This window comes from Fundulus heteroclitus, chromosome 2 (genome assembly GCF_011125445.2).
Source record: "Fundulus heteroclitus isolate FHET01 chromosome 2, MU-UCD_Fhet_4.1, whole genome shotgun sequence".
NCBI lineage: Eukaryota > Metazoa > Chordata > Actinopteri > Cyprinodontiformes > Fundulidae > Fundulus > Fundulus heteroclitus.
The window spans coordinates 35,321,466-35,348,041 of NC_046362.1; the positions used below are offsets into that span (position 1 = coordinate 35,321,466).

Below are 26,576 nucleotides of genomic sequence, written 5' to 3' on the forward strand. Positions count from 1 at the left end.
AAGCGTGGATTTAGGTTTGAAGGGCCGTTGTTGTGGCGCAACAGAAATACTGAAAATTGCGTCAACACCCGTTTGTAAATGGTGAGTTAAAGTAAGAAGGACAAGGGCCGCTCAGGTCTGGAAAACATGAGGTTTTGCAGAGCGTCCTGTGTCTCTCTGATCAGAATGCGAACGACGGGCTGAAGATGGTTGTTGCGTCCCATCCGGATCACTGGAGCCGCCCGGTCTCTGCGCGTGTGTCTGCGTGTGTGTTTGTCTGAGCTCATGTTTTTGGAAGTGGGATCTCGTTGTTGAGGCCGGCAGGTCTCAGCAGCCTGGATAACCGGAGCTTAGCTTCAGTGAGGCAGCCAAGCGGAGCGAAGCGAGGCAAAGCCGATGCAGACGACCACCACTCTCTCTGTCTCTCTCTCTCTCCCTCCCTCTCTCTCTCTCTCTCTCTCTCTCTCTCTCTCTGTTTTCTCCAAATACAGCCCTTGTTGTCTTGCCTTTAAGCACCATGTGTTCAGTGTACTCCTGTGTGTGTTTGCTATCTCCCATCCACACCTTGCCCCTCTGACAGCTTGGCACGACCCGGCGTTGGGGTGGAGGAGGAAAAAGTAGGGGAGGGGGGCGAAGGGTTAAAGGTGGGTGGGGGGGAGAGTGTAGCAGGTGAGGGGCCAGGCTGAGGTGAGCATCACCGAGGGATTATCTGTGTTTTCATGTTCTCCTGTCTTTCACCTGCTCACCCAACTCTGACTGGCTGCCTGGCTTAGCGTCCGTCCAGCCGCGCGCGGGCAAACGGCAACAAAGAGCTGCGGAGTCCCAGCTCATCTATCTCTGCTGCTGCAGGTCCGGACCGACTGGCAGTGACCCGCGCTGGGCCGGATCGTCCAGTCGCCCTCCGTTTATGTTTGTCGCTTTCTCTTTTTTACGCCCTTAGTGCTGCGGAGGAAAGCTGTCTGCATCAACAGGCTCACGCCGTGTTTAGCAGAAGTAAGGCCTTGATGATATTCCACTCACACCAAACTCCTATTTTTAAGGTGTTTGCATGTGAGAAATAATTTTTTGACTTGGTTTGTCATTTTCTAAACGCGCTACTGTGTTTAGCGCCAAAATTTAAGTCCTAAATAGTTTCCAGCTAGGGAATCCAAGGCTGCTGGACAATACAAAATCGATATTTGTTCCGGTTTACCCACAATTTTCTCGCTCGTTCTTTTCCTTTACTTTGACGTCCCCACAAATCACCCTGAGTTTAACAATTTCTAACTAAATTCTGTATCGTTCGAAGGCCAGTCGAAGTCGAAGGCCGGAATCCCACAATTTTCCCAGGATTATTGACCGGCATATGAAATACCAAAACATCAAAATGTGCCACTAATTTTGAGGTGTCATGTACCTTGCAGCACTTTTTTCAGCTTTTAATAAAAATCATAGAAAGGTTTGCGACACATAATTTGACGCATGAAAGGGGACTAAATAACAGCTTAATTTTTTTAGTTTGATTCCAACCTACAACCTCTTGTCATAAAACCTGAAGCACACTCCTTTCTGCTTTCTGAGTTAAGCACTTTGAAGTATATTGTAATCTGTGGAAATCTGAATCAGCAGGTTAGCCCTTTTAAATCAGTGTTGGCCATGAAAAGGCGGATCAGTTCATCCCTGATTAATGGTCTTTAACGGTGGAAGGGGCAGTAAAAGCTCCCCCAACTGGTCAGCAACATCATTAGCAAGCAGGGCATGAAGGCAAAGAGCTTTAAGTGTACTTAGTTACAATGCACCAATCAATTAGCAAGAGTTTGGAATTGGCCAATTGTCCCTTGATCGGCTCTAAAGGGGGACGGACAACAGCTCAAATACTAAAACATTGGAACTGCGTTCTCTACCATTAAGTGCATCAAAGCTTAAACCTTCCTCCATTTTGATAAATGCATCAACAGCATGCACTTTGATGCCCTTTATTGATTCTAATAAAATCAGATAAATAGTAGGTTTGGGGCTGGTATTTGATAATGTAATGTTTTTATTTTCAGTATGATTTATACCTACTACCTCACCAAGGGGCCTGTAGCTCAGTGTTTTTCTTTAAAATGTTACAACTGCTACAAAAAAATGTGACTGGGCAGGTCAGACCTCAGATTACAAGCTGGTATTGGCTTTTGAAAAGACTGATGGGTGCATCTCTAAACAATGCCTTTGAAAGGCAGCAAGGGCAGTAGGAGTCCATCCGACTGCTGAAATATAATACTGTCATAGAGGATGAATGTACGGAGCTTGAAATGTAATAATTTAATGAATATTGCATCGAAGCGGTCCTTTGGGATTGCGACAGGATTCAGTTTTATGCTGGGCAACTCTAACGTATGTTTTTTTCATGCATAAAATGGAAAATTAGTCCCTCACACTATGATTATCACGTCAAACTATGATTTGGATCTTAACTTTGTTGTTTAGGTTTAAAAATAACCTTTTACCAGTTTCAAACTGACGTATTGGGCTTTGATATAACCAAGAAATGTAAAGAGAAGGCGTAGTTTGTCAGCTCTCTATTTTTTTCTACTGGTACGCTGAAGATTTTTCTTGTCTCACAAAATCTTTTGCTGTTTTTGATGAATTTATCTTCTGTAACTTTATGAAATTACACTAAAGCTTGTGTTTTTTTCTGCTAGTTTCACATATTTTTGTTCTCACTCTAAACATTTTTGTCTAGATTTATTGTTTGAAGTGTGTTTGCAGATTTTTACAAAGTTGAACAGATTAATTTTCCCCATGCTGTCAACTCAAACCTTAGACAGGTTTTCTTTGATAAATCACAATTTCTTGCAAAGCACCTTTCTTTGGAAATGTGGAGAAAACGTTCTTGCAAACATCTACATATTGAAAAGATTTAAAAAAAAATATGCAAACAAGCACTTAAATGCATAGAAGATGTTTCATATCTCCTTCAAATCTTTTCCTGCTTATTATGCATACATTATTTGAATTAAGTGTTGAGCAGCTCCTCAAAGGAGTCCATGGCAAGATTAGAGTGGTAAAGCTATCCAGTATTTATCAGTTGACATTTTCATTGCAAGCCGGAGAGACTGAGAACTTGGCGAAGTTATCCGAGAGCCTTAACGCTGTCAAAAGGTGCACACGGCATTTGTAAAAACTGCAAATGTAAGTTTGCATGTAGTTTAAGCAATTTCTGGAAACAGAGCATCAAAAGTAATGGAAATAATGACACAGCACAACATTAAGCTTTTTTGCTAATTCAACTGAATGCATATTAATTGCATTCTTTATCATTTAATGATGACGTCAACTTTATTTGTATTAAATTAGGCGTTCTGTTCTTCGTTGCATCAGTAAATCACCTTCTCAAACGAGCATCTTTTTGGCTAATTGGCCAAATGTTTGCAGGAAGATATGTGGTCAGATGTTGAAAAACATTCTCACAGTGCTGCCTTGATGGGCAGAAGTCCTCCGTGCCGCCTCGGTGTTCGCTATGACGGATTTAGTGCAGCGGTCGAGCCTGTGCAGCGATTAGACCCTGTTAGCAGGGACGGGACCTGACTAATTGCTGTCTGTTAATTGAACATGGACTAATGGTGTGATGCTGGTGCCATGAAACGAGCTCCTGGGTTAAAAAAAAAGAAAAAAAAGCAGTGCTGAGCCTGAGGAAGAAATGAAAGCGAGCTCCGCTTCCCTCTTATCAAAATATTATTTCAGTGGATTAATCCGTTTTTAATGTGTGTCTTTAGTGAAGCGAGGAAGGCAGAAATCTCATTCTGTGTCTGCTATCTCTCTCTCTCCCTCTCAGCCCTCAGCCCCTGGAGTCTCTCATGCATTATGTAGTGATGATTATTACTTAATTACACATTAATAAATCCGCTTCATTTGCAGGACATTAAACGGGAGCTGAGCACATGTGACAGGGAGATGTAGGAGAGCGGGAAGACCAGAGCGGAGCGCTCACTTTTAGCCGTTCTTTGCTTTGTTTTCTACTGTTTGTTTGGAGCCGCCGGAGCCAAATGAGCTCTGTGGAGGTTGGATTTGGACCTGGAGGGACCCGGGCTGATGACATCAGTCCACTCCATCTCCTCCTTTTTGCTTCCCATGCTTTCTGCTCTTTCTGTCCCATCCTGACATGCATACAGTTCCAGTGTTTTATCGATTAGTGAAGTTCACGTTATGGTGAGCCTGGAGCTACTCTGCAGAGATAGGAGCAAAGCCAATTTGTTTCCATCATTCCAGCAGTAAATAAAATAAAGAAAATCTATGAGCTTTAAAAAAAAAACTCAAACTGGAAACTCAAACTCAAACAATATTCTTTAGGACAAAATAATGTAATGCCCCATTGGTCTTGATGGTACTCTTGGACTGCCTTTAGAAAATCCAGAGAACTGTTTCACAGTGGTCTTTATGTAGGATTATCAGGCTTTTTGAGGATTTTCAGAGTTTTTCTTTGTACTTTGATGGCTTTTTCAATCGGTGCCTGGCTTTGACTGCATATTGTGCAGTGAGAGAAAATCGTACAAAAACGAAAATGTCATCTTTCGTATTTTTCTTCCCATTTCTTTCGTATTTTTTCGGGTCTTTTAGGTTATAGGACAAAAAACAAAGACCTGACTCAGAGTCTGAGAGATTGATCACCTTTCAGTTCATCATCTTCTGTAGACTTTGCCAAATTTAAAGCTAGCTGCTCCAGTGAGACCTGATTTCTTTATATGCAGCAACATTTCCTGAGACCTCAGTACCTAGTCAGGTGCAAGATTAACAGCAGAAAAGTAAAATGTGGTTTTATAATAGTTTATTATAATAAAAACACGAATCTTGTCCATTTACCCAGAGTGTAAGACAGATATACAGATATACAGTTCATTACGCCATCAGGGACATAATCATCATCTCAAAAGTGAAGGGATTTTTTTTGGAGGTCTATTGATCATCCTTCAACCTTTCCTTATTAGCTAAGGAACCATATAATAACGTTTCTTTTAAATAAGCCATAGTGAGCACACGTTCTGCAGAGAAATGAAAGAGGATTGGCTTCATTCCTTGCATGAACTAACTAGCAAGTGATGTGACAAAGGTAACATTAGTATTGTTGTTAACCAGCTTAACATGATATATTGGCATGTAGATAGCCACCGTTTGGCTAACACCTGCATGCAGCAGCATTACTCAACTTACATGGTTTGTTTGGAAAAAAACTGCAAAGTTTTTTTACCGTTTGCTGGCTCTGGCTGGTTTGCTGAACATTATTCTAACACAGCGTGCCGTGCTGCTCAGCAGCACCTCTCAGTCGTGATCCACCAGATGCCGGCTTAGCATGTGTGCGCTCATGGTGCATTTAAAGACAATTTGGGAAAAGAAACATGTTGCCACTTGTCTTTAACTATTTAAATGGTTATGGGACATAGAAGACAGATACAGGAAGTGCGGGGGACATGTCCCACATGTACCCCACGTCTGTTACACCCATGCACGGCATATTAAATACCATATGGAAGCTGGTTGGCTCAACTTGGAGCAAAAAGTGCTCACAAATATTCCCAGAACCCCCCCCCCCCCCCACCCCTCACCAAAAAAGGTAATTATGGAGGTGTTCTGTCTTCTTCAGAAAGAGTCAGACTATCAGATTCAGTGCTTTTATGCCAGACCAGCATAAGTGACTCTAAACTAAGCTAATTCAAGCAAAGCTAATACAAACTAGGCTAAAACTGAGGGTGGTTAATATGCAGTAAGCTAAGCTAACCCAAAGAAGTCAAAACTAAACTGTCATGCTATTCATCCTAAGGTAACATAGGCTAAGGAATGAAGTAGTTTAAACTAATACTAAACCCAGGCCTGCTAAGCTTAGAGAAGAGACACTACTTAGGCTAAAATAGGCCTGTATGAAAATGTTTGTGTCTTTTTCCTGAATGATTTGGAATTAAATGACTCAACCAACATCAGACAATGGTCTGAAGTGAGTGGAAAAGCAGTCAAAGTTTATAGAAAATGTTGAAGACCTTCAGAAACCAATGATCAAGAGAATCTATGTTTAACGTTGCCTGAAAGTCTGGATCAAAGGACGGCAATAGGACATATTTTGGAATGACACAATACCTTTGCACCATATAGCCTCCTGTATAAACCCATTCTGCTTAAGAAACTCTGAGATGGTAATTATTATTTGCCTGGAGTTGTTGTCTATCGACAGCTCAGAAGCATTAAACTGCGACAGCATCACATCGTGCGGGAAATTAACTGGAAATAAATGAGTTAGAAACCAGTTCAGGGGTAGCATTCATTTACCAGCACTGAGAGTGTGTTTTGTTTGGAAAGGCGTTGCGCGGTTCTTGTCTTTTAACATAAAGGCTGTGCATTATGTCACATAAGGATTGTGTGTTCAGCACAGAGCTCGTGTCTGTTTGTCTGTCTCCTTCCATCTGGCTTTGCCATCAACGAGGTCTTTAGTGTCACCTCTTTGGCAGAGAGCAGTCTTATAAAACTAACCTCTAACATGTGGCTCTGATTACACGCAGGCTGCAGTGTTTCGCAGGTATGGCTGGATTTTAACAGCACTGTGAGGGCTGTGTCCTGCTTTGTGCGTCCTTTCAAAACATCTCATTAGTGTTTGCGCAGCTTTAGATCAGGTTTGCGATGGATGCGTGTGCAGCCACGTCGTGTCACTCCTGTATAAAAAGCCTGTCGTGGCTTTGCATTAAGGCTTGCTGAACCATTAAATGGCTCTCTGAAAGCTTTGTTAGAAATTCCATTGACTCCTCAGCTGGGGGTGGATTTGAGTTTTTGCTATTTTTCTTTGATAAATGGGACAAAACAAGCTAATGTAATTGGTGATTGGCGGAGCCCAGCGGCACCATGAATTGAATGTAATGGACTCATGTGGATCTGCGCTCAATTAGAACCAAATTACTCGACAATGGAAAGCTTAGAGAGTAACACATACCTAAGTAGATTAGGCCTTCTTTCTCTCTGGGAAGAAAACAAAGTGCACGCGAGAATATTGGCAGTAATCACTCCTGAATTTTCTTTACCTGGTCTGGGATGGATTGTAGATATTGAGGAATACAAAACAGTATACCGAGAATATAGCTGAACATTGACGCTTTCCTGTCTAAATATCAGCTTTCTATTTTAATAAAACAATGACTTGTAAGATTTACATCGGATGGTTTCAGTAGTTTTAAACATAGATGTCAGCCTATAGTTCCAGTTATTAGTTTTAGGTTTTGATGATTTATTTGAATTGTTTTTCAAGTAGAAATACAAATTCATATATTCCTTCACTCCCATTAATATTTGACTTATTGTCCTTTTAGCAAGTTGTACATCTACCACACGTCAACAAACTTCTGGCATCACTAGGGCTGGATATTTGACCACTTTTGTGGTTGGCAGAACTGGTGCAGTCTGCCACTGGCAGCAAAACAGCTCCTCAGCTTAATCCTGCCACCACCGTGCTTGATGGCTGGTGCCGGGTTGTTGAGTTTGAAAGTCTTACCCTAAGTCCTCCTAACATATTTCTTTTTGCCATTTTTGTTTTTCTAAATGATGATAAAATGTTTCTCCAGAGGGCATATGGCCTATCATCGTACATTATCTTAGTTTTGAAAGCCTCACCTTTTAAGTCCTTTATCATTGTAGCCAAACAGCTCAATCTTTGTTTTGTCTGACTGTCAAATGTTTTTCAAGAAGGCGTTTTGCTCGTCTTTGTGGAAGCTTGTAAATTTCAGTCCAGTGTAGAAGTGTCTGCTCTGTGGTGGCGTAAAAACAGCTTTGATTTTCCAGCAGTTTTCACGTCATGTTATAAGCTTGAGCCATGGTGGTTTCTGGGTTGTGCCGTTTGGGTCAGATAGTGGATAGCATTGACGACCCACAGTGGAAACTACATTTCTTCCTGGATTTACCCAAATTTCGGTAAATTGCAATCCCTCCTGTTGTTGCTGGTCTTCAGCCATGAGCTGGAAACTCTCTTTTTTTATTGTCTATTATGTCTTATGTAAATATCTATAATTACATGTTTGGACAAAAAAGGAAGGATGTTTGGATTGCAAATAAGCGTGGTAGCGATCTGGGTTCTCCTGGCAGGTTGGTGTGTTTTGCTCCCAGTGTTTGTTCCTCAGTCAGGTTTGAGCTGAAGTTTTAATCACAAATGTAGCTTTTTACATTTATGCTTTTAACAAACAGAAAGAAAGCCTAATGGTGCTAAAAAAAAGTATTGGTATAATTTGTTTTATGTTTTTTGTCTGTTTTCTTTCTATTTAATTAATATTTCTGTTAATTGCACAAAAGATTAGTTTTTTTAATTGTGGAATGGACATAAACATATATATTTTTTAAAGGCAAGGCAAGGTAAATTTATTTGTATAGCACATTTCAGCACTTTACATGATTAAAATACAGAAAAAATACAGAATAACAGCAAGTAGGGTTTTAGAGGTTTTGATTTACTGTTAATAGTAAAAGTAATTGTCTACCAACATGTACATATATCTAAAAATACATTCACATTATTGGCAACTAAACTAAAGCCACAAAAGACACTAGAGATGAATCACAAAATTATTTCTAGAAAGTATAAAGGAGGATATCATGAATCTTGATAGATGTTTAGCTTCTGGAAGGACCCTTCATCAGTGGGCTTGTTAACTCTTGGAAGATGCAAATTCTTCCTTGTTAGATCGGAGATTTGTATATGGTCTGCAAATATCTGTAAATATATTTGATTTTCAGAACTTTTGGACAGATTTGCATCAGTTTTTTTCTGTTCTCTTCTACTTATTAGTTCTTTAAGTCACCCTGATCTTCCCTCCTTCCTCCCCTCTTCCACTTCTCCCGCTCCATCACATTCTGTACATTAAACATTAGTGGAGGGGGCAATTAACATTTCCCATTTGCACACCTGGCTGATGCATAATGAATTTACTGTGCTCCCTTTCCACTCTCTTTGCCACAGACTGATGTTGATGAAAGGAGGACTGTTGGGAAAAGTGAAGGTTTGTGTGTGTCTGTCAGTTCAAGATGGAGCTTTTGTGTTTCCTGTTCTGACCTCGCCTAACCTCCTGAGTTTGGGCTTCAGGCCAGGTCATAGTCCCCGTTTCAGTGATGTTTTTGGACAAAAGGCTGGTAAAAATGTTAATAAAATTAATTATTGCTCCACTCAAAGATAATTTTGGAAAACCAGTGTTATATGACCTAGAAGTGCCGACTCCAGGTGAAGAGAAGTAAGCACTGATATAAATCAATCTCTAATTTTAGCAGCAAAATCTCACCGAACATTTTAGAAAATGCCTACCTGTTATTTGTTTTCATTTATTCAGAGGGGCAAATACCATAGTAAGAAATTTCTGTTTTATCAAACGATGACATTCAATTCAACGTCATCTTAATGCACTTTATAAAGACATTTGTCATGAACAGTTTTCTCTGTAAGGAAACCCAGCAGGTTGCATCCAGTCACTGACTTGCAGCATTCACTCCTCCTGAATAAGCGTGGAGCCACAGTGCACATTTTCTGGCATTGTGTCGTTGACTTTGCAGCAATCCCTGGTACTGAGCATGCATGAAGTGACAGTGGAGAGGAAAACTCCCCTTTAACAGGGAGGAGTACCTCCAGCAGAACCAGAACCAGGCTCAGTGTGAACGCTCATCTGGCTCGACCCACTGGGGCTTAGAGAAGACAGAGCAGAGACACAGAAAGAGAGAACAGAAACATTGATCCAGCAGTACTTTCTATGTGGGGGGCAAAAGTTAAAACATAATGGCAGAATTAGCTCCTTTTGTAACTTTATCTAGGTAAGAAACACAGCTAAGCAGTTAAGCTCTGAGCCATTTTTCAAGTTTTCCCGATGAAAGAAGTTTATTTATAAAGCACTTATCAATAGCAAGAAGTGGCGAACATGAACAAAAACACAGAGGAAAGAAAAACATGACAGCGACAATGGGAAAACATTACAGAGGAAAGTACATTGCAGGGGAATAGTAGCAGTAGGTTAAGATTTAAGACGAGTTGGACTGCAAACTAAAACATTAACATTCTAAGGACACTCTAAGCAGATTGGTTTTTAACCTTGATTAAAGGAACTCAGGCTTTCTGCACTTTTACAGGTTCCTAGAAGTTTGTTCCAGATCAGTGGAGCATAAAAACTAAATGCTGCTTCTCCATGTCTGGTTCTGGTTCTGGTTCTGCAAAGTAGGCTGGAGCCAGAAGACCTGAGTGGTCTAGAGGGCTCAGGGATTTATAGACTAACAGAAGGATTTTAAAGTCTGTACTCTGAGATCCAGGGAGCCAGAACTGGGGCGATATGCAAACAGTTGTTAGTAACAGCTTAGCCAATACAAAAAAGGTGAAAAAAATAAAACAACTGGACTTCTATTCTGAAGCTGAAGACGTTTCTCTTCCCATCCAGGAAGCTTTCTGGAGTAGTGAGGAGTTCCCAGCTTTATAGACCTGCAGGCGAGGCCACGTTAGAGCTTAGATTCACCCGAAGCTTTGCCAATAGCTGTAAGAGAGACAGGGCCAAACACTGACAGACAGAGTCAAGTGTATCATCCATAGAACAAAGTTGCTCCAGCAGATAAAGTTCACCAGAAAGAAAATCAACCTCAAGTGTCACAAAAAACTGCAATCATCAAGATGTGCAGCCCAAACTGGTTCCCACAATTCACCTTTTACCACTTCACCATTTGGTTAAGTCATGCATATACATTTTGAAAAGTACGCACAGCCCCCAAAAAGCACAGAACCCAGGCTGAGACCCAGACTAATGTTCATTGTCCTCGGAGCGGGGAGTCTTCTGCAGAACAAGCTGCTTCTGTTGTGTTTCTGCTTTTTATCGAGCGCTCTCCCAGCTCTTTGTAGAGCGCGCCTCACTATAGACCCACCGATGTTTCCTTTCAGCGCTGGAGTCTTCAGTTGGTTTTTCTAACTCCTTTCCATTCACCTCCCAGTCAAAAGGCAACGGCGTCCTGCTGGGAGCCCTACAATGGAGCGAGCTGCGGCGGGAGAAAAGAGAAGGAGTAAAACAGCGAGAGGCAGAGAGACACAGACTCCTGACTGAAAAAGATGTTTTAGAAACTGTTTCGGGGAAAGATGAGACCTGACATGTGTTTGTAAATGAAGTTTTTTTTATATACTTTTTAAACTCCTCTGCTTGAGTCTGCTAAAGAAGTGTTAAAATGTTGAGCTCCTTCCCTTATTCTTGCTTTGTGTCTGTCTTGGTTCTGATTGAGCTTTTTACTGCTTAAAGATGTTGAAAAAACATCTTTTAATTACTTACTCTTGAAGTATGGAGTGTGTTTGTAGAGTTTTTCAATATGAAGAAAGTAAAACAAGCTGTAGAAAAATGTGCAAATATTTTATTGTTCTAAAACATCAAATCTGAATTTATTAGAAATTAATACTCACAAAAGCTGAGTGATTTTCACCTTCTTCACTTTAAAGAAAGAAATTCAAAGTTTCTCCTGATGGCAGCAGTGTGCTTAACCTATTTTTTTAAAATTTCATAAAAGTTGCCCTTTTACAGCGGATCTTTTAGTATGTTTGGAAACAATAAGATATTACACATTTTCCAGATTTGTTTTTTTTTTTAGATTTTTTTTTAACTTGCATATTAAAACATCCTGCTGTCCAATAATATTCTGTGCATTTGCTGTAAATGTTTGTTGGCAATATTCATCCAAGACAATTGCTTAATCTTCATTTTAGTACTAAAAGGCAGTTACACACTAAAACTTAAAAGCTAAAACTTGTAAAGTTTTATCCAGGTTACCAAGGCAATCAGTGTCAGTATGGTAAATAATCCTTTAATTAAAGCGGCTTTTACAACCGTTTACACACACATCAGCCATGTTGGATTTAAAAGTCGGAGTTTGTGAGAAACGTTTGACTTCTGAGTACAAATGAAAACTTCCTAATTGTTTGTTTTTTACTCAGAATCAGACGATCGGTGAAGGTTGTTGTCCAGATCTGCTCATGTTAGAAGACTAAGCATTAACTACAAAAAACTTAGCGTTGGTTTATATCAGCGGAGATGGCGCGTTTATACCATCTGAGGCAGAAAGAAAAGACGAGACTGCATTGGAGGAAGACTGGTAAGGCAAAGGAAGAACAACAGATTGTGTGTTGGGGTTTGAATACCGGGATGGGGATCTGTGGACGTTAGTTGGAGCAAGGCAGGTCCAGAAACCAAACCTGTGCCGTCAGAATCAGAATAACTGGAAGGCATAATGTTGGTGGCTGCTGAGGCTCCATTACCCCCAGGGTACCTGAGGAACAAGCTAAATAAACTTTATTAAAAATAAAAAAAATAAGAAGCGACAGGTTTTAGCTGTATGCAGGTTACAGAGCAGCACGGTTACACTGAGCGCAGCTTTGCAGCACAAGTGCAAAAAGAGGCAGTTTAATTCTTCTATGAATGACGCTTGAGGGATTGTTTCTGATCCGATCTGCAAAAGATGTAAAAGGCTCTGCCTGTTATCGCTTAGTGGCAGCTGTTGCCCTCAGGGATGGCTCAACCGGTCATTAGGTTTAGGGCAAATTACTGTTTCACACAAGACCAGGTTGGTTTGGAAAGATTTTTTCCCCCCTTAATGAATGAAACCCCCCTTTGAAAATGGACTCTTGTTTTTGCTGAGTTCATCTGCATCTGATATTTTTAATTAGTTTGATCTGAATTAGCTGCTCTTTCTCCTCCGGATAGAGTCCCACGCTGACATCAACGGGACAGCGAGACAGACTTCCTCCTGCTGAGCAAAGTTGTGGATTTTAATGTTGCAAAATCTGGTGCCACGAGATCTCATTATACACCATTGGCCTCAAGCTCAAATCCTCCAGGGTCGGTGTCCTGCAACTTTTAGATGTGTCCCTTGGCCTCCATACCTGAATCAGAAAGCTAAACCGCCTCAGCAGCACGCAGTCAAGGTGTGATGAAGCAGAGACGCAGCTAAAGGCTGCAGGACACCGACCCCCGAAGACTGGAGATGGAGACCACCACCTTTACGTCTTCAGATGGTTAGCTTGGAGTTAGCCTCTAAACTCCACATAAAAAAAGCTATATTTACTAATCTTTTACTACAAACTTATATTTGCTCAGTTTGGTTTATTAGCAATATCTCCTCTCTGATTTTTGGTTATGTGTTCGGGACATTTTTTTTAACAACGTTTGGAGGATGTCAGCTTTAACAATGTGCAGAAACTCTCCAGTCGTTGTTAATTATAGACATCAGATTTAAAAATAGAAAGCACGCAACGTATTTGATTACAAGGCTGGTGGAGAATAATAAAGCAAACAACGAGGCACGCTCCGAGCGCACACTTGCCGTTCTGTGTGTATATTTTTCCCCCGTTCCTCCCAGAAGGAGCATGACGAGTGAGTTAATCTGTCCGCCAGCGACACAAAGCTGTTTATTTCCCTTTTTTCCTCTCCGACAGTCTCTCTCTTTCTCTCCGTATCACCGCCCTTAAAGCCTAATCAAGTTTGTATCAAGCTAAATAATGCCTTAGCGTGAAATTGGTGTCTTCAGTCAAAAAGCACTCCTGAGCCTGCACTACAAGAGAAAGCAATTATGTACCCCTCCAGCCCGCCCTGCCCTGCTTGTTCTTGTGCCGCTTCGTGTGTGTGTGGTTATGCATGAACTGCAGCAGCTTAACTACGCAGCTCGCCTCTTCCCGGCGACGGCTGTGCAGCAGCTAGGTGTTGTGGTGCTGCGCCCTGAGCCCAGTCCGTACTGGTGAATGCAGGCTGTGTTTACTGGGAGGCGGGGGTGTCTTCTAGTTCAGTTATTTCTGGAGGCCTCCCTGGAGTGGAGGTGCTCCAGAGGAACGCTTTTCCTCCTCCTCCTCCTCCTGCTGCTGCTGCTGCCCTCTCTTTTTTTTTTTTTCCATGCTTTGCCCTCCTTCACCTCTTCTCCTGTCTCACATGTGCGCTCTTCTTCACCGTCTTCACGTTTATTTTAAACGCACGGATCAATACGACAACAACAGAGAAGAAGAGCTCAAAATAAAAGGCTGAGACGTGCAGTTTTAGCTCATAAAAGGTGTTTCGAAAATATATTTTCGGTTCAGATAAAAGTTATTATAAATAACTGTTTTTTAAAATGAGTTGGCTTAAAAAAATGGACATGACACCTGGATAAGGTGGAAACACTGCTTGGTCTCCTGGTCGTCTCCACTTTTACTTTATACAATCTTCCCCCAAAACCCATGGCAGTAAGCTTAACAAGGCATATTTTAACAATCTGTGCTCATATTTACTGATGTATACAAATTACAGCACTGACGCTGCATTTTATCGTTGTCCTGTAAATCAAACCCAAAATTCTGACTTTATTTTACCTAATTTTATCCATGCAGCCAGCAGTGGATTAATACCCATTTCAGGAGTTATTGAGCATAAAGTTAGCCTTTAATTGGTTGCCTTTGACAAAATATAAAGAGCATAAATAGAGACGCCACAGTTCAGTTTGGTTTTTATATGTTTCCTCATTCAGTGCTATATGCCTTTGTGAAACAATCAGTCAAGAGATTCTCACTTTGATTCAAAAATACCACAGTTTATAGGTACAGTAAGTGAAATTTCATTATTTTTAGCTAGAAAGAACTAAAAGACAGTTTTCTGAAGAACTAAAGGTATCTTTTTAGATGGACTGTGGTTAAACGTCACAAACTCTGTGTTGTTCTCCAGTCTCTTGTTTACAGCTGCCATGCAGGACTAACCCACCACAACATGGTGGAGGAGCACGTCCATCATATCAAATCATTCTCTTTCTAACAGCATCATAAAGTTACGAGTTACTTACTTCTTCACTAGACAAGTTCCTCTAAAAGGTGAGGCTGTTTAGCTGTGGATTTATTTATCCTTTATCCAAAAAGTGAGGAGGGGAAATGGGTGCTGAGTGATGGAGTCAGATAAAGTCAGGCGTGGCCTGATACACGTCTTATTTTGGGCTTCATCTAGTGGTGAAAAATAGCTTTATTAAACCACATTATTCATATATTAAACAAATTGTTGGTGAATGCACTTCATCCTAGGGCTGAGATTAGGTTGTATACCACAGATACAATGTACTAGTATTTGTCATTGGCGTAGTATCTTACTTCCATTCCCAAATTTCCCTTTCATGTCTTTTCTCACCCCGCTGCTGTTTTAACCTTCTTGCTCTAACTTTAGTCCTCAACCTCACTCCTTTTCTCCCTTTTTCACCCCTCCTCGTCTCTTCTGCGATCGATTTCTCTTCCCGCCTCACTCTCTCACTGACAGACAGAAAAACAAATGTCAGATCAGAGAGGCTCTTTAATCTCAAGCTGTGTTGTTTGGCCCTGAACATCAACTCTGTGCTCGTCTGATTGTGCGTGAGAGAGAAAGAGAGAGAAAATGAGTCTTGCGCTCCATAGATTTGTTGTGTGTTGGAGCTCTTTCTGGATTTGTAAAGCTTTGTAGATATATGCTCTTTTTTTTTTTACTTTGAAAAAAAGTCTGAGCTAACACGATCAAGCCTTTAAGAACTATTAAAGGGTCTTTCTGTCTTTGTTTTAGGTTTTAATAGCTTCCACTTAAACACAATTTATCACCACTGACCTCCCAAACTCTTCATAAACAATTTTTTTTGCCTTCTTATTCTCTCTCTTTCTGCTCAGTTTAATGTGAAATATTTGCATATTTAGGTTCATTATCTCGGAGAGAAAATGTAACAGCCGTTAAAATTGAATCCCGTTTTGAATTTCTGTAAGTTTTTGATCAATAGAAACAGAATCCCAAATGCAAATTAAAAGCTCACTTAAATGTTTTTTTTAGCTTCAAAAAATAACTGCTTTTGATTGCAGTTGTAATGATCCCATAATAATGTTGTTGGCACCTTTTTTTTTTTTTTTTTTAGATAGAAAATCCCAAAGTGCTTCACAAGAGCACACATTGCATAAACAAACATAAAAAACAACAGAAATTAATAAAAAATGTTCTTAACTGGCTCAGAGCCCACTGAGCTCAACTCCGAGTCAATGCTACAGCCAACAGAGGTGTCCAAACCAAGGATGGCGTCCCTTGGTCTGACAATGAGCTCCTGGACGGTACAGATGTGGCCCACCAGCACAACTGTTTGATCCAATTTTTTATTTTATTACAACTTTTTAAAGCAGTATTTTTACTGACGAGGAGAAAAAAGTATGCAAATGAGTTCATCCATCCATTTCCATACTCGCTTTATCCCTCATTAGGTTGCGAGGGGTGCTGGTGCCTATCTCCAGCATTTCAATGGACGAGAGGCGGGGTACACCCTGGACAGGTCTGTCGCAGGGCGACACAGAAACAGACAAACAACCATTTACGCACACGCTCACACCTAAGGAGAATTTAGAGAGGCCAATTAACCTGACAGTCATGTTTTTGGACTGTGGGAGAAAGCCGGAGTACCCGGAGAGAACCCACACATGCACAGGGAGAACATGCAAACTCCATGCAGAAAGACCCAAGGTTGGACTCAAACCCAGAACCTTCTTGGAAGGCAACAGCGCTACCCACTGTGACACTGTGCAGGCCCAAATGACTTCAGTTTAGTTTATTTTTTTATAGCGTCAACATGTCATTAATGCACTTTATAAAGTCAATTCTACTAAATCCTCCAGACAGATTGGTTAAAAGTTTTCTATCTAAGGAAACCCAGCAGGTTGCATCCAGTCATTTACATTGCAGCAACCCCTCATACTGAGCATGCATGTAGCGACAGTGGAGAGGAAAACTCCCCTACAGAACCAGGCTCAGTGTGAACGGCCATTTAACACGACTGACTCGGGTTTGAGAGGACTGAGCAGATGCATAAAAGAGCACAGAAGCGCTGATTAAGGGGTATTTTCTATGTGAGAGAAAAGTAAAAAGGTAATGGCAGCATGCGCTCCTTTAGCGGCTTCATCTAGGAAGGAAACACAGCTAAGCAGATAAACTCTGAGCCAGACAGTTTTTAGGTCAAATCGAAGTGAAATCCTATTAAAATGGAAACCATTTGATAGAACAAGCATTTGTCTTTTTGCAACCTCGTATTTTGCTTTCAGTCTAATTTCACAGCATGCAGGACCTTAGACATCCAGTGACTTCTGTTGAAATTAAACCGTTTGTAACCTATTTCTTGATAAATAGAGAGAGTTTAAAACATGTTTTAATTTTTTTAAAATAATTTACCCAGAAACTTTGTGCCAAACATGCAAGACCCTTGTTACTTTTTAGGTCTACAATGATTTACAAAGCCAATTTCTACAATGTTGCACGTTTAGTACAGAGCACTTCTAAAACTAAATTAATAAAATGTCCCAACAAAGATATATTTTTGTGTTTTACTTAGAAAAATATATATTTTTATGACATTTTATGACTTTCAACACCACTGGCTTATAACTCTCCTAGTAACCATGAATTAATGATTTAACAGTTAATTTCACATAAAGTCCTTTTTTTTAAAAAAACCATTGTTTTCTATTTATTCTGGTTATCTTTCTCTGACGTAAGCGACGGCTGAAGAAATGTGTGATGGATAGATATTTTTGTACAAATGTATGTTGTACAATTGAGAGACTCTAGAATGACAACTAAATCAACTTTGCTGTAGCAGCTGGAGACAGAATCAGATAGCGAAAACATTTTGGGTCAAATCAGAGGAAAAGGGGAAGAGACTTACGATAAGAGAGGCAGCGGAAAGGGAACAGATAGCGAGGGCGACGGAGCTTGTCCGCCAGGCTTTGTGGGCTTGTTTTTCTTCCTCTCTGCCATCCATCCAAGCCCGCTGCTAGCGCCGTCCCTCAACACGCGCACACGGTCACAGACAACAGCAGACATGGACGAACACTCGCCGAGTCCCAAACCTCAGAGTGGCCTGGTGTTTCTGGCCCGCGACACAGTGCTGGGGATTGTTTTTTTTGTGTTTTAAGGCTGTTTTGTGCAGAGTGCAGGCAGGCAGAGAAAGCAGTTTTACTGCTGATAAAAGTATTTGGTTAATCAGCTTCTGTCCCCGTCCCCTGACTTGATCTGTTTGTGTATGTGTGGGTTTGACACAGGCCATTGAAGTTTGTGATGTTGGTGTTGGGATGGAAGGGGGAGACGGTCCCTGAGGGCTGGCTGGGGATGGAGATTGGCATCAGCTCCAGGCCAGTAGCGTCACAAAGTCGGTCCGGAGGGACGGGAGGGCCAGCCAATGAGAGCGTCCTTCTGGATCCAAGAGGGATTGCTGGTTTTGGTGGAAGATTGGGATTGGGGGTGGGGGGGGGGGTTGTAGAGGGGACACAGGGAACAGAAAGGGAGGTGGCACTAAGAAAAGGGGGGAGACAGACAGATAAAGAGGGAGAGAGTGTCAGATGACAATTACCCTCTTGACTTCCGTCCAACACGGGTTGTCAATCAGCTGGGCCCAGGGGAGGAGAAGCTGCCTGTCATTGGCTACTCTGACCCACATCCCGCCTCCTCGTGCTGCCTGGCCGATGCGAGATTGGCCACGGTGACCCGTTCGTCAAATGGATCTGGGAATAACTGGAACCTTGGGCTGCTTTGGGAATATGTGGCCCTGATACTGTGCGTGCAGGCTGTTTAGACGGAAAAAAGACAAAGGATCTTTATTTTTTTTTTAGTTATGCTTTCCTCTCACTGGACAGTTAAATGTAAAACAAAGATGGCAGCGAGCTGTTCCACGGTAGATGAAAGAAAAGTGGGAAATGAGCATAAGTCAACGAACAAAGGTGAGCGGAGATAAAAGCCGGAGCAGTTAAGAGACGGAGGAAGAAGAACAAAAGAGGAGAAGTGCGTGGCAGAGTGAACAGTAAAAAATGGGTTAAAAATCCAGGAGGAAAGCAGAGAGAGGGCTGAGCGGCTTTGCTTTGCAGGAGCGTGAGCAGATAATTAATGACAACAACTGTGTAAATATTTGTACATGGGAACACGGCGATGATGATGCAGAGGCATGCTGTAGTAGTTCTCTGCCATCAGATCGCCTGCGATGAAAACATAGAGCATTAAAAAAAAAAAAAAAAACAGCCGTCATAACCCAGAATTTATTCTAACCAATGCATCTTCAGAAGATGGTCGCTCTTTAAGGCACACATGTTCAGGCAAATCAGCCAATCACCTGGCAGCTACCCAGCGTCCTGCTGAAGTTCAAACTGAGCATCAGCGGGGACAAGAGAGAGGATTTTAGTGACTTTGAATTGAGCATGGTCACCTGTGTGAGTATTTCAGGAGGTAATCATCCACTCAGGTTAACAGAAAATCATCAGAAAAAGAGCAAATGTCCAGTAAGCAGCAGCTGTGTGGACGTGGATGGTTGTCGATGTCAGAGGACATTATGGAGATTAATGAGAGTTCATAGAAAGGCAAACGAGTGACGAGTTCACTGCACTCCATCGGCATCAAAGGTGGGGAATCCGTTTTTTTCCTTCATCCTGCTCACTTAACCAGGTCATTTTAGTCATTTTAGTCTATGCTGTGGAGCTGGAAATGCAAAGGTTAGATCTAATCTCTGGACCGACTTTTTACTTTCTGAATCTGGATTCCCCACCTCTGATTCGGCCTCAGCGGTCCCCAGATCTCAGTCCAGCAGGAAACCTTTAGGACATGGAGGAATGGGACATTAGCATCATGGATGTGCAGCAACTGTTTCCGTGTCTCTGCTCTGTCTTCTCTAAGCCCCAGTGGGTCGAGACAGATGAGCGTTCCCACTGAGCCTGGTTCTGGTTCTGCTGGAGGTTCTCCTCCCTGTTAAAGGGAAGTTTTTCCTCTCCACTGTCGCTTCATGCATGCTCAGTATGAGGGATTGCTGCAAAGCCATCAACAATGCAGACGACTGTCCACTGTGGCTCTACGCTCTTTCAGGAGGAGTGAATGCTGCTTGGAGAGACTTGATGCAACCTGCTGGGTTTCCTTAGAGAGGAAACTTTCTGACCAACCTGGAGGATCTGATGGAGTCTGACTTTGGAAAATGCCTTGAGATGACATGTTTCATGAATTGGCGCTATATAAATAAAATTTTATTGAATTGTGTGATGCTACCATGCTAATATAGACCAAAATATATGAAGGATGTTTTTGACACCTTATTGACTCTGTCATGAAGAAAAAAGGCTGTTCTGAAGTAGAAAGGAGATTTAACCCTCCCTAGCAGGTTGTATCTAATAAAGCGGCCAATGGGTGCAGACTGGAGCAGTTCACACAGACTCTGAGGGGAAAAGTAGGTGGTGCAGGAAAAAGGTTTCTTTTAATGAGTAAAAACAGGATTCTCTAAAAATGCTAAATGTACTCTGTTGGCTGCATTTATTGACACCCCTGGCTCAGATGTGTGAAAATACCTTAAATAAATTTAAATTTTATTGCAGTAGCACAGTCTCACACTCAAAGGCTGGCGAAAAAAAATGTAACGCTTAATTTGAGTAAATTTATTCAGTGGGGAAAGAATCAAAAATCGCAGGTGTCATTATTATTGGCACCCATGTTAATGCTTTGTGCAACCAGCTTTGGCTTATGAAACAGCATTTTGTCTCCTCCAATAACATTTCTTAAGGTTGGCGTATGCATGGAGAGCATCATGTCTCCTTGCTCTATCTCTCTAGAGCAGGTGATGCACAAGTCCAGTCCTTGAGAGCTACCATCTTGCAACTTTTGGATGCATCACTGCTCCAACACACCTGAATCAAATGACAATGGGACAGCAGGTCCAGCTCTGCCGCTGTGGAGTTAAATGACTGAGCACTGATGGAAAAAGGTACATAAATGTTGCAGTATAGCAGCTCTCCAGGAATGGAGTTGGGCACCCCTGCTCTAGATCATCCAGAGCCCTGCGCATCCTCTGTTGTCCTCTCTTCTTTTCTGTGGCATTCAGGTCTGAGGACTGGAAGTGATTAACAGCCTGATAGTCCACCAGATTTTTGTTTCACTTATCCCGGTATTTTAAAAAGCTTGTGGTTGCAATGGATCATTACGTTCTCTGAGCCTTGTAAAGAGAACCAGGCCCACAGCATCCTACGTCCTGCACCATACCTAGCAGTGCTCATCTAATTTCTTGGCTTGAGGACAATACAGTCACCTGAAATTCAGAAGACAGGAGACATAGCTAACGGCAAAAACAGCAGAAAGTCATATTTGTGTTGGGTTTTAAACGGCACTCTGATTTAAATCAAGAGTTCTGTCGGCTTTGGACCGGCGGACCCTGGTTTTGATGTATTCTCATTTGCATCCCACGTTCGATTTGCATGTAAATGTGGGTTTTGTCGCTGTGGACAACCTGGTATAATTGTATGCTTAATGAAGCGTAGCATCTCATTACAACAGAGACAGGACTGCTCTGTTGTTTAGTCTTGCAGCTGCTGTAATGCAGCGCTTACTGCTGGAGTGCGTTCCTCTGCTGGCGTCATGCATGTTTTTGCATCCGATTAGGATTGTTTCCGTCATATTTGGACAGATGGATGTTATATTTACTTAATATTAACAATATTAATATGAACTTTACTGAGAAATACATAACATAAAAAAATCATAAAAACTTAAGAAAAGGAAGTTGTCAACTATTGTATAAAATGAAATCAAAAAAGGACTTCTGGCAAGAAATTAATGGGGATAGCACCACATTTAATCCCACCTAAAATCATATATCAGGGACTCATGATTGCCTTGTCTTCAAAAAGACAACTGTCGCAGCTCATAAGTCTGGTAAGAGGTTTAACGATGGTTGAGAAGAATTAGAAATCACAGTTTGGAATGAAGGAAATGCAAAACAACTGCCTACATGACAAGGCTGGGTTATCCAAGCAGATTCACCCTTAAAGTAACTGCAAGATGCTGAAAGAAGTCCCCCCAAATAACCCCACAGGAGCCACAGGGATCCCCTGCTGCTGTTGGTAGTAACGTGCACCTTTGTACAGTAAGAAAGAGATGAAGAAGTTGTGCAAGGAGGAAATCCTTTGCTCTCTAAGAGAAACAAGAAGGCTAGACTGTAGTTTACCTGCGAGAATGAACATTTCTCGATAAAGAACAGATTATTTATTGTGTGCACATGGGTGTGGGTCCTAACTTCTTCACATTGTTGCACAGTTACAACAGCAAACCTACAGGAGGATTTAATGCACCATTTAATGTGGCTGCAGGTTTTCCTGCTCAGCTGCTTGTTGGTTTGGATTTGCTCTGTTACGGCGAGGAAGCGTCTGGACGGAAGTGGAATATACGCACGTCAGGCAGGGAGCCTCCGACATTTTTCATACAAATGTAATGAAACGTGGTTCTGCTTTCTTTTTAAATCAATATCCTCAACACCTCTTCTTTCACGGGATGACAGCATACTTTCTGTCCTACTTTGCTAAAAAGTCTAGAGATGTGTGAAAATTTGACTGGACATCACTCTGTTTCTCTGCAGCCTTTGGCTAACACGGTTCTGGGAAATAATTGACCTGTTTTTGCAGGTGTTGAAGAGGAAAGAAAGGGAAGGAGTGTAACAGTGTTACTTTTGGTGTAAAATCCAAGTTACTGGGGTGTTGTTGGCTTGTTAATTGTTGTCTTATGCCAGTTTAAAAAAAAAAGAGAAAAGGTTCCAACCAGAACAAGGAAGGTGGAATTCTGCGTGCAAGCATAAAGGCATTAATTGGACGCTGTGATTCCCGTTGTATTTTTTCTACCTCCTACACTCATCCTTCCTCTCACATGTTAATGATTTAATGCAGATTTCTGCTCGCTTATTTCCCCCTGCCTGCACATAGTTGCACATGTGCTTCACGAACTCACACGGTTCATGGTAACGCTGTGTGCGAGTCTCTGAGGAGGACGGCGAGAGTCTAAATAAAGCTGTGTGTGTGCTCGGCTAATGAAACACACGCTATTCCCTGCAGCCTCATCAGGAAAAATGGGCTTTTATCAGATCCAAAGTTACTCCTCCAACTGACACAGTTAAGCGAAAATCCTAAATCATCGTTTTATTGGAGAGGCACCTGTCAGAGCTTCATGGCCTTTCTCCCAATCTCTGGTTTTAGTTAGGTTTTCCCTCTAAACATTTATAGGAATGTGAACGATCCGGTCCAGGATCTGGACTGAGCCTCATACTGATATCTTTTTGGAAACGTAACATAAAATAGCAGGTTTTAGCTTTTTAGATTTTGCCAGATTACTTAACGCGTGAGGCTTGCTGGTACAGGGGACACTTTGCTGCTCAGCATTACTTACATTTGAGATATGCTAGTGCTGAAGGGGAAAAAATGCAACATAAAAGGTTGTAGTTTATGCAATAATTTAGAGAAATCTCAAATTGTTACAGTAGATTCTGGATCTGTGCAGAGATGCAACAGGAGCTAACGCAGCAACAGGAATGCTAAATGGAAAATAGAAAATTAGTTTATTTAAATTTTTAACCTCTGGCTGTCGTGGAGCATTAAAGCTTTGAAAAGATCATAAATCTGACACAAGGTAGGAATGTCTACTATTTAGAAATTACACTATTTTAGTCTCAATGTGATGCTAATGTTGCTAATTGCTAACCCAATTTTAGAATTGCTTAAAATGTCACCATTGTGGGTTCGTAGCATGAAAAATGATAAAATAATATTGAGTTTTCTGCAAGTCCTCTCTCCATTGCTGCTGTACGCACATGGTTATGGCTCTGTTCATTATTAATTAATGGTTACAGTAGAGAAGCTCGTTACGTAAGGATTTTACTGCTGCATGTGTTGTTGTCTCAGATCGTTAGATCTTTTACACACCTATAAAGCTAGAATATTTGTTTCTACTGTTGTATTAAAGTTTATTTAGCCACCATCCTCCTCCTTGGTGTCAGCTGTCTCTATGCAGATTTAGCAGCTTTAAACCTAATGTTATATCGGCACTAAAGGATTGTTCTGAGATGGAACATGTTAGCTTACATCACCTGGTAAAAAACTAAAAACATTTTGGATGGGGAAGATTTTGGCATCAGCACATATTTAAATTCTGCTATATGGACCCGATAGGATGCCAAAGATCCTGAATCTGAGCACCTGTCTAATTATCAGAATATTTGATTCTGTTCTTCTTATCACATCCTGAAAAATCAGAGATTTTTTTTTAATTTTTGTTACTTAAATCCAAATGAATTGATGATAATTTGAATTTTAAATGTGTCACCAAATATCATGTTTTTAGATGCCCTTTGTTTGTAGTTTAGTAAAAGGTAAGGCACATACTGCATGCTTTGATGCATCAATGGGGGTCATCTTCTAATGTGGCTTATTACTGTTTTTATGTTAATGCTGTGGATGTATGTAATCGATGTATGTTGTAGATCTCTCTAAAATCTCAAGAGATTTTCCTGTAAAAAAGGATTAATAATAATTCCTTTGTTTTCTGTTGGATTCTGGACCACTGTCTTCTGCAGAACCTGCAGCACATTTTAGTCTCTTGTGGTCGACAACGTTTGTTACATTCAACTGTTGATTCAAAACCCAGATTAGCTGTATGTAGGATAATTATTGCAAAGAAAATCAGAATGGGCCAAAAATGGATTTCAGATTATTAAGGATACCAGAAATGGGCTTGATTGGCGGATTCCCCTCCTTCATGCACAGCTGAGTGACAGCAGCAACCAGTTATGCGTCTGCACCACACACACAATGCAACTAGAAAGTAATCCCCTCCGTTATGTCAGAGTTTAAACCGCTGCAACAGAATGAAAGGATGTTTGAAACTAAAATTGCTTTATTGCGTCAAACTGGAAGCCAACCCATGCTTAGAACTCTATTAATTATGTAAACGAGTTATATAAAAACATCCATATACCCATGCTGTTTTTCAGAGACCTTGATCGAATCCTAAAAATCTTACAAAACCCGTATTTAATAAGCGAGCAGTGGAGTTCAGCTCCTGCTCCAGTGTTTATCCCTCGGCTGATTTATTACGTCTTGTTTTGATCCGAGCTTTTGGCTCAGGCCTAGCGAGAGGACGCGGCGGTCAGGAGGGAGTTGATGTGGATGGGGAGGGAGGTGTTCTGGTCTGGAAGAGGAGGGCGGAGGTCAGCAGTGGGAGCGGGATGAGAGCGAAGGATTTGCAGGGATCAGAAGCGGCCGTGCGTGAGGGAGAGGTGCGACGCTGCGCGCTGGGGAAGGGGAAAGGAGGAAATCCCATTGTGTGCTGACTCCGGCCGTTTCCTGTTTGTGTGCCAGCTGTGCTTTTTCTCCTTCCCATTGTACCCAGGAAGTTGGTATCACATTCCTGCTGTGATCGGATCAGCATGTGAAGGGGTGGGAGAGATGTCAGGACGTTAGAGTTGTCAGCTTGCTTGTTGAAAGCTGTGTTCTGATTTTATTTATTTATTTTTATTGTATTTTAAGGTTTCCAACATCTGTCATTCTGCCATCGTTGTCTTAATCACTGAAGGCCATTCTGAGAAGTAACTGCAAAGATGCGTGCCTTGTCTGGGGCGCTAGAAAGTTTTATACGAAGAATTTTGTGTGTGTGCATGTTATTCCCCGCTCACTTTACTAATGCTGCAAACAGCTGACTAATTTTAGTATACTCAAATGCATATGATCAAAAATATTGTTCTGGGTTTGAATCTGAGCAAGAACCTTAACCCCAGAATGCTCCCTGGGTGCTGCACAGTGGAAGCCCCCTGGCCCCTAAGGGATGGGTTGAATGCAGAGGATTCATTGGAATGCATGTTGCAACAACAAGAAATATTATTATTTAATATTCATGTGTACCAAAAATCTTTAGCATATTTGTCTTTTGGGAGCTTTGAGGCAGTCGTTCTCTTCTCAAGGTGCAGCCAGGAAGTAAACAGCTCTGGGTCATGTGACAATTGGCTTTCTACATAACACGTCACACATTTCATTCATAGTAGTGTTTTAATGCTTACTGAAAGTGTGACTGAAAATAGATCTCTAACATATTTAAAGCCTTATAAACACACTTTTTATGGTCGCTGTTTTCACAGATGGGTTAAAAACTGGTTAATCCTGCAACTTCTAGTTGCATTCAGTTGAAATTCAGGGTAAAACCAGTTCAAAGTTCTCCAACGATTATTGAGCACCAGCTCAGTGGAGTGGAGAGTGGACAGTGGAGAGGAAAACTCCCCTTTAACAGGGAGGAGAACCTCCAGCAGAACCAGAACCAGGCTCAGTGTGAACGCTCATCTGCCTCGACCCACTGGGGCTTAGAGAAGACAGAGCAGAGACACAGAAAGCACAGAAGCTCACATTGACCCAGGAGTACTAACAGAACACCAGACCAGGTGTACCTTCTATGAAAAGAAAATGACAGAGAACAAAAGGTTAAAAAGGTTTGAAATAACAAACAATGCAAATTGGAGAGCAGTAGAAGAACTCAGCAGAGAGAGAGGGCAACATAAGCCACTCTTAACTAGAAGCTTTGTTAAAATGGAAAGTTTTAAGCCTAGTCTTAAAAGTAGACGGGGTGTCTGCCTCATAAAAAAATAAAAGGTGTATTTTTACTCATCGATTCATGCAATCCATAAAGTACATTTCTTCTCTGTGTTTCTCCTCAGCGGTGGAAGAAGGAGAACCCTCGGAGGGAGGAGGGACTTGGGATGAATCTGCCGTCCAGACAGGTTAGTCTGAAATCACAGCGAAGCCTTTTACTGAGCTTCCAGAAATCCTTCTCTGATCGACA

General features: G+C 41.4%; 1 protein-coding gene across 3 annotated transcripts in view; it reads left to right on the forward strand.

The window, feature by feature from the left end:
- The window catches only part of znf423 (zinc finger protein 423), a 112,165-nt gene that overhangs the window by 2,480 nt on the left and 83,109 nt on the right, over window positions 1-26,576 (forward strand). For all 3 annotated transcript variants that reach the window (XM_036126365.1, XM_036126376.1, XM_036126381.1), the window contains exon 2: window positions 26,452-26,514. In XM_036126365.1, the coding sequence (XP_035982258.1) occupies window positions 26,452-26,514 (63 nt within the window). The remainder of the gene's footprint in view (window positions 1-26,451; window positions 26,515-26,576) is intronic.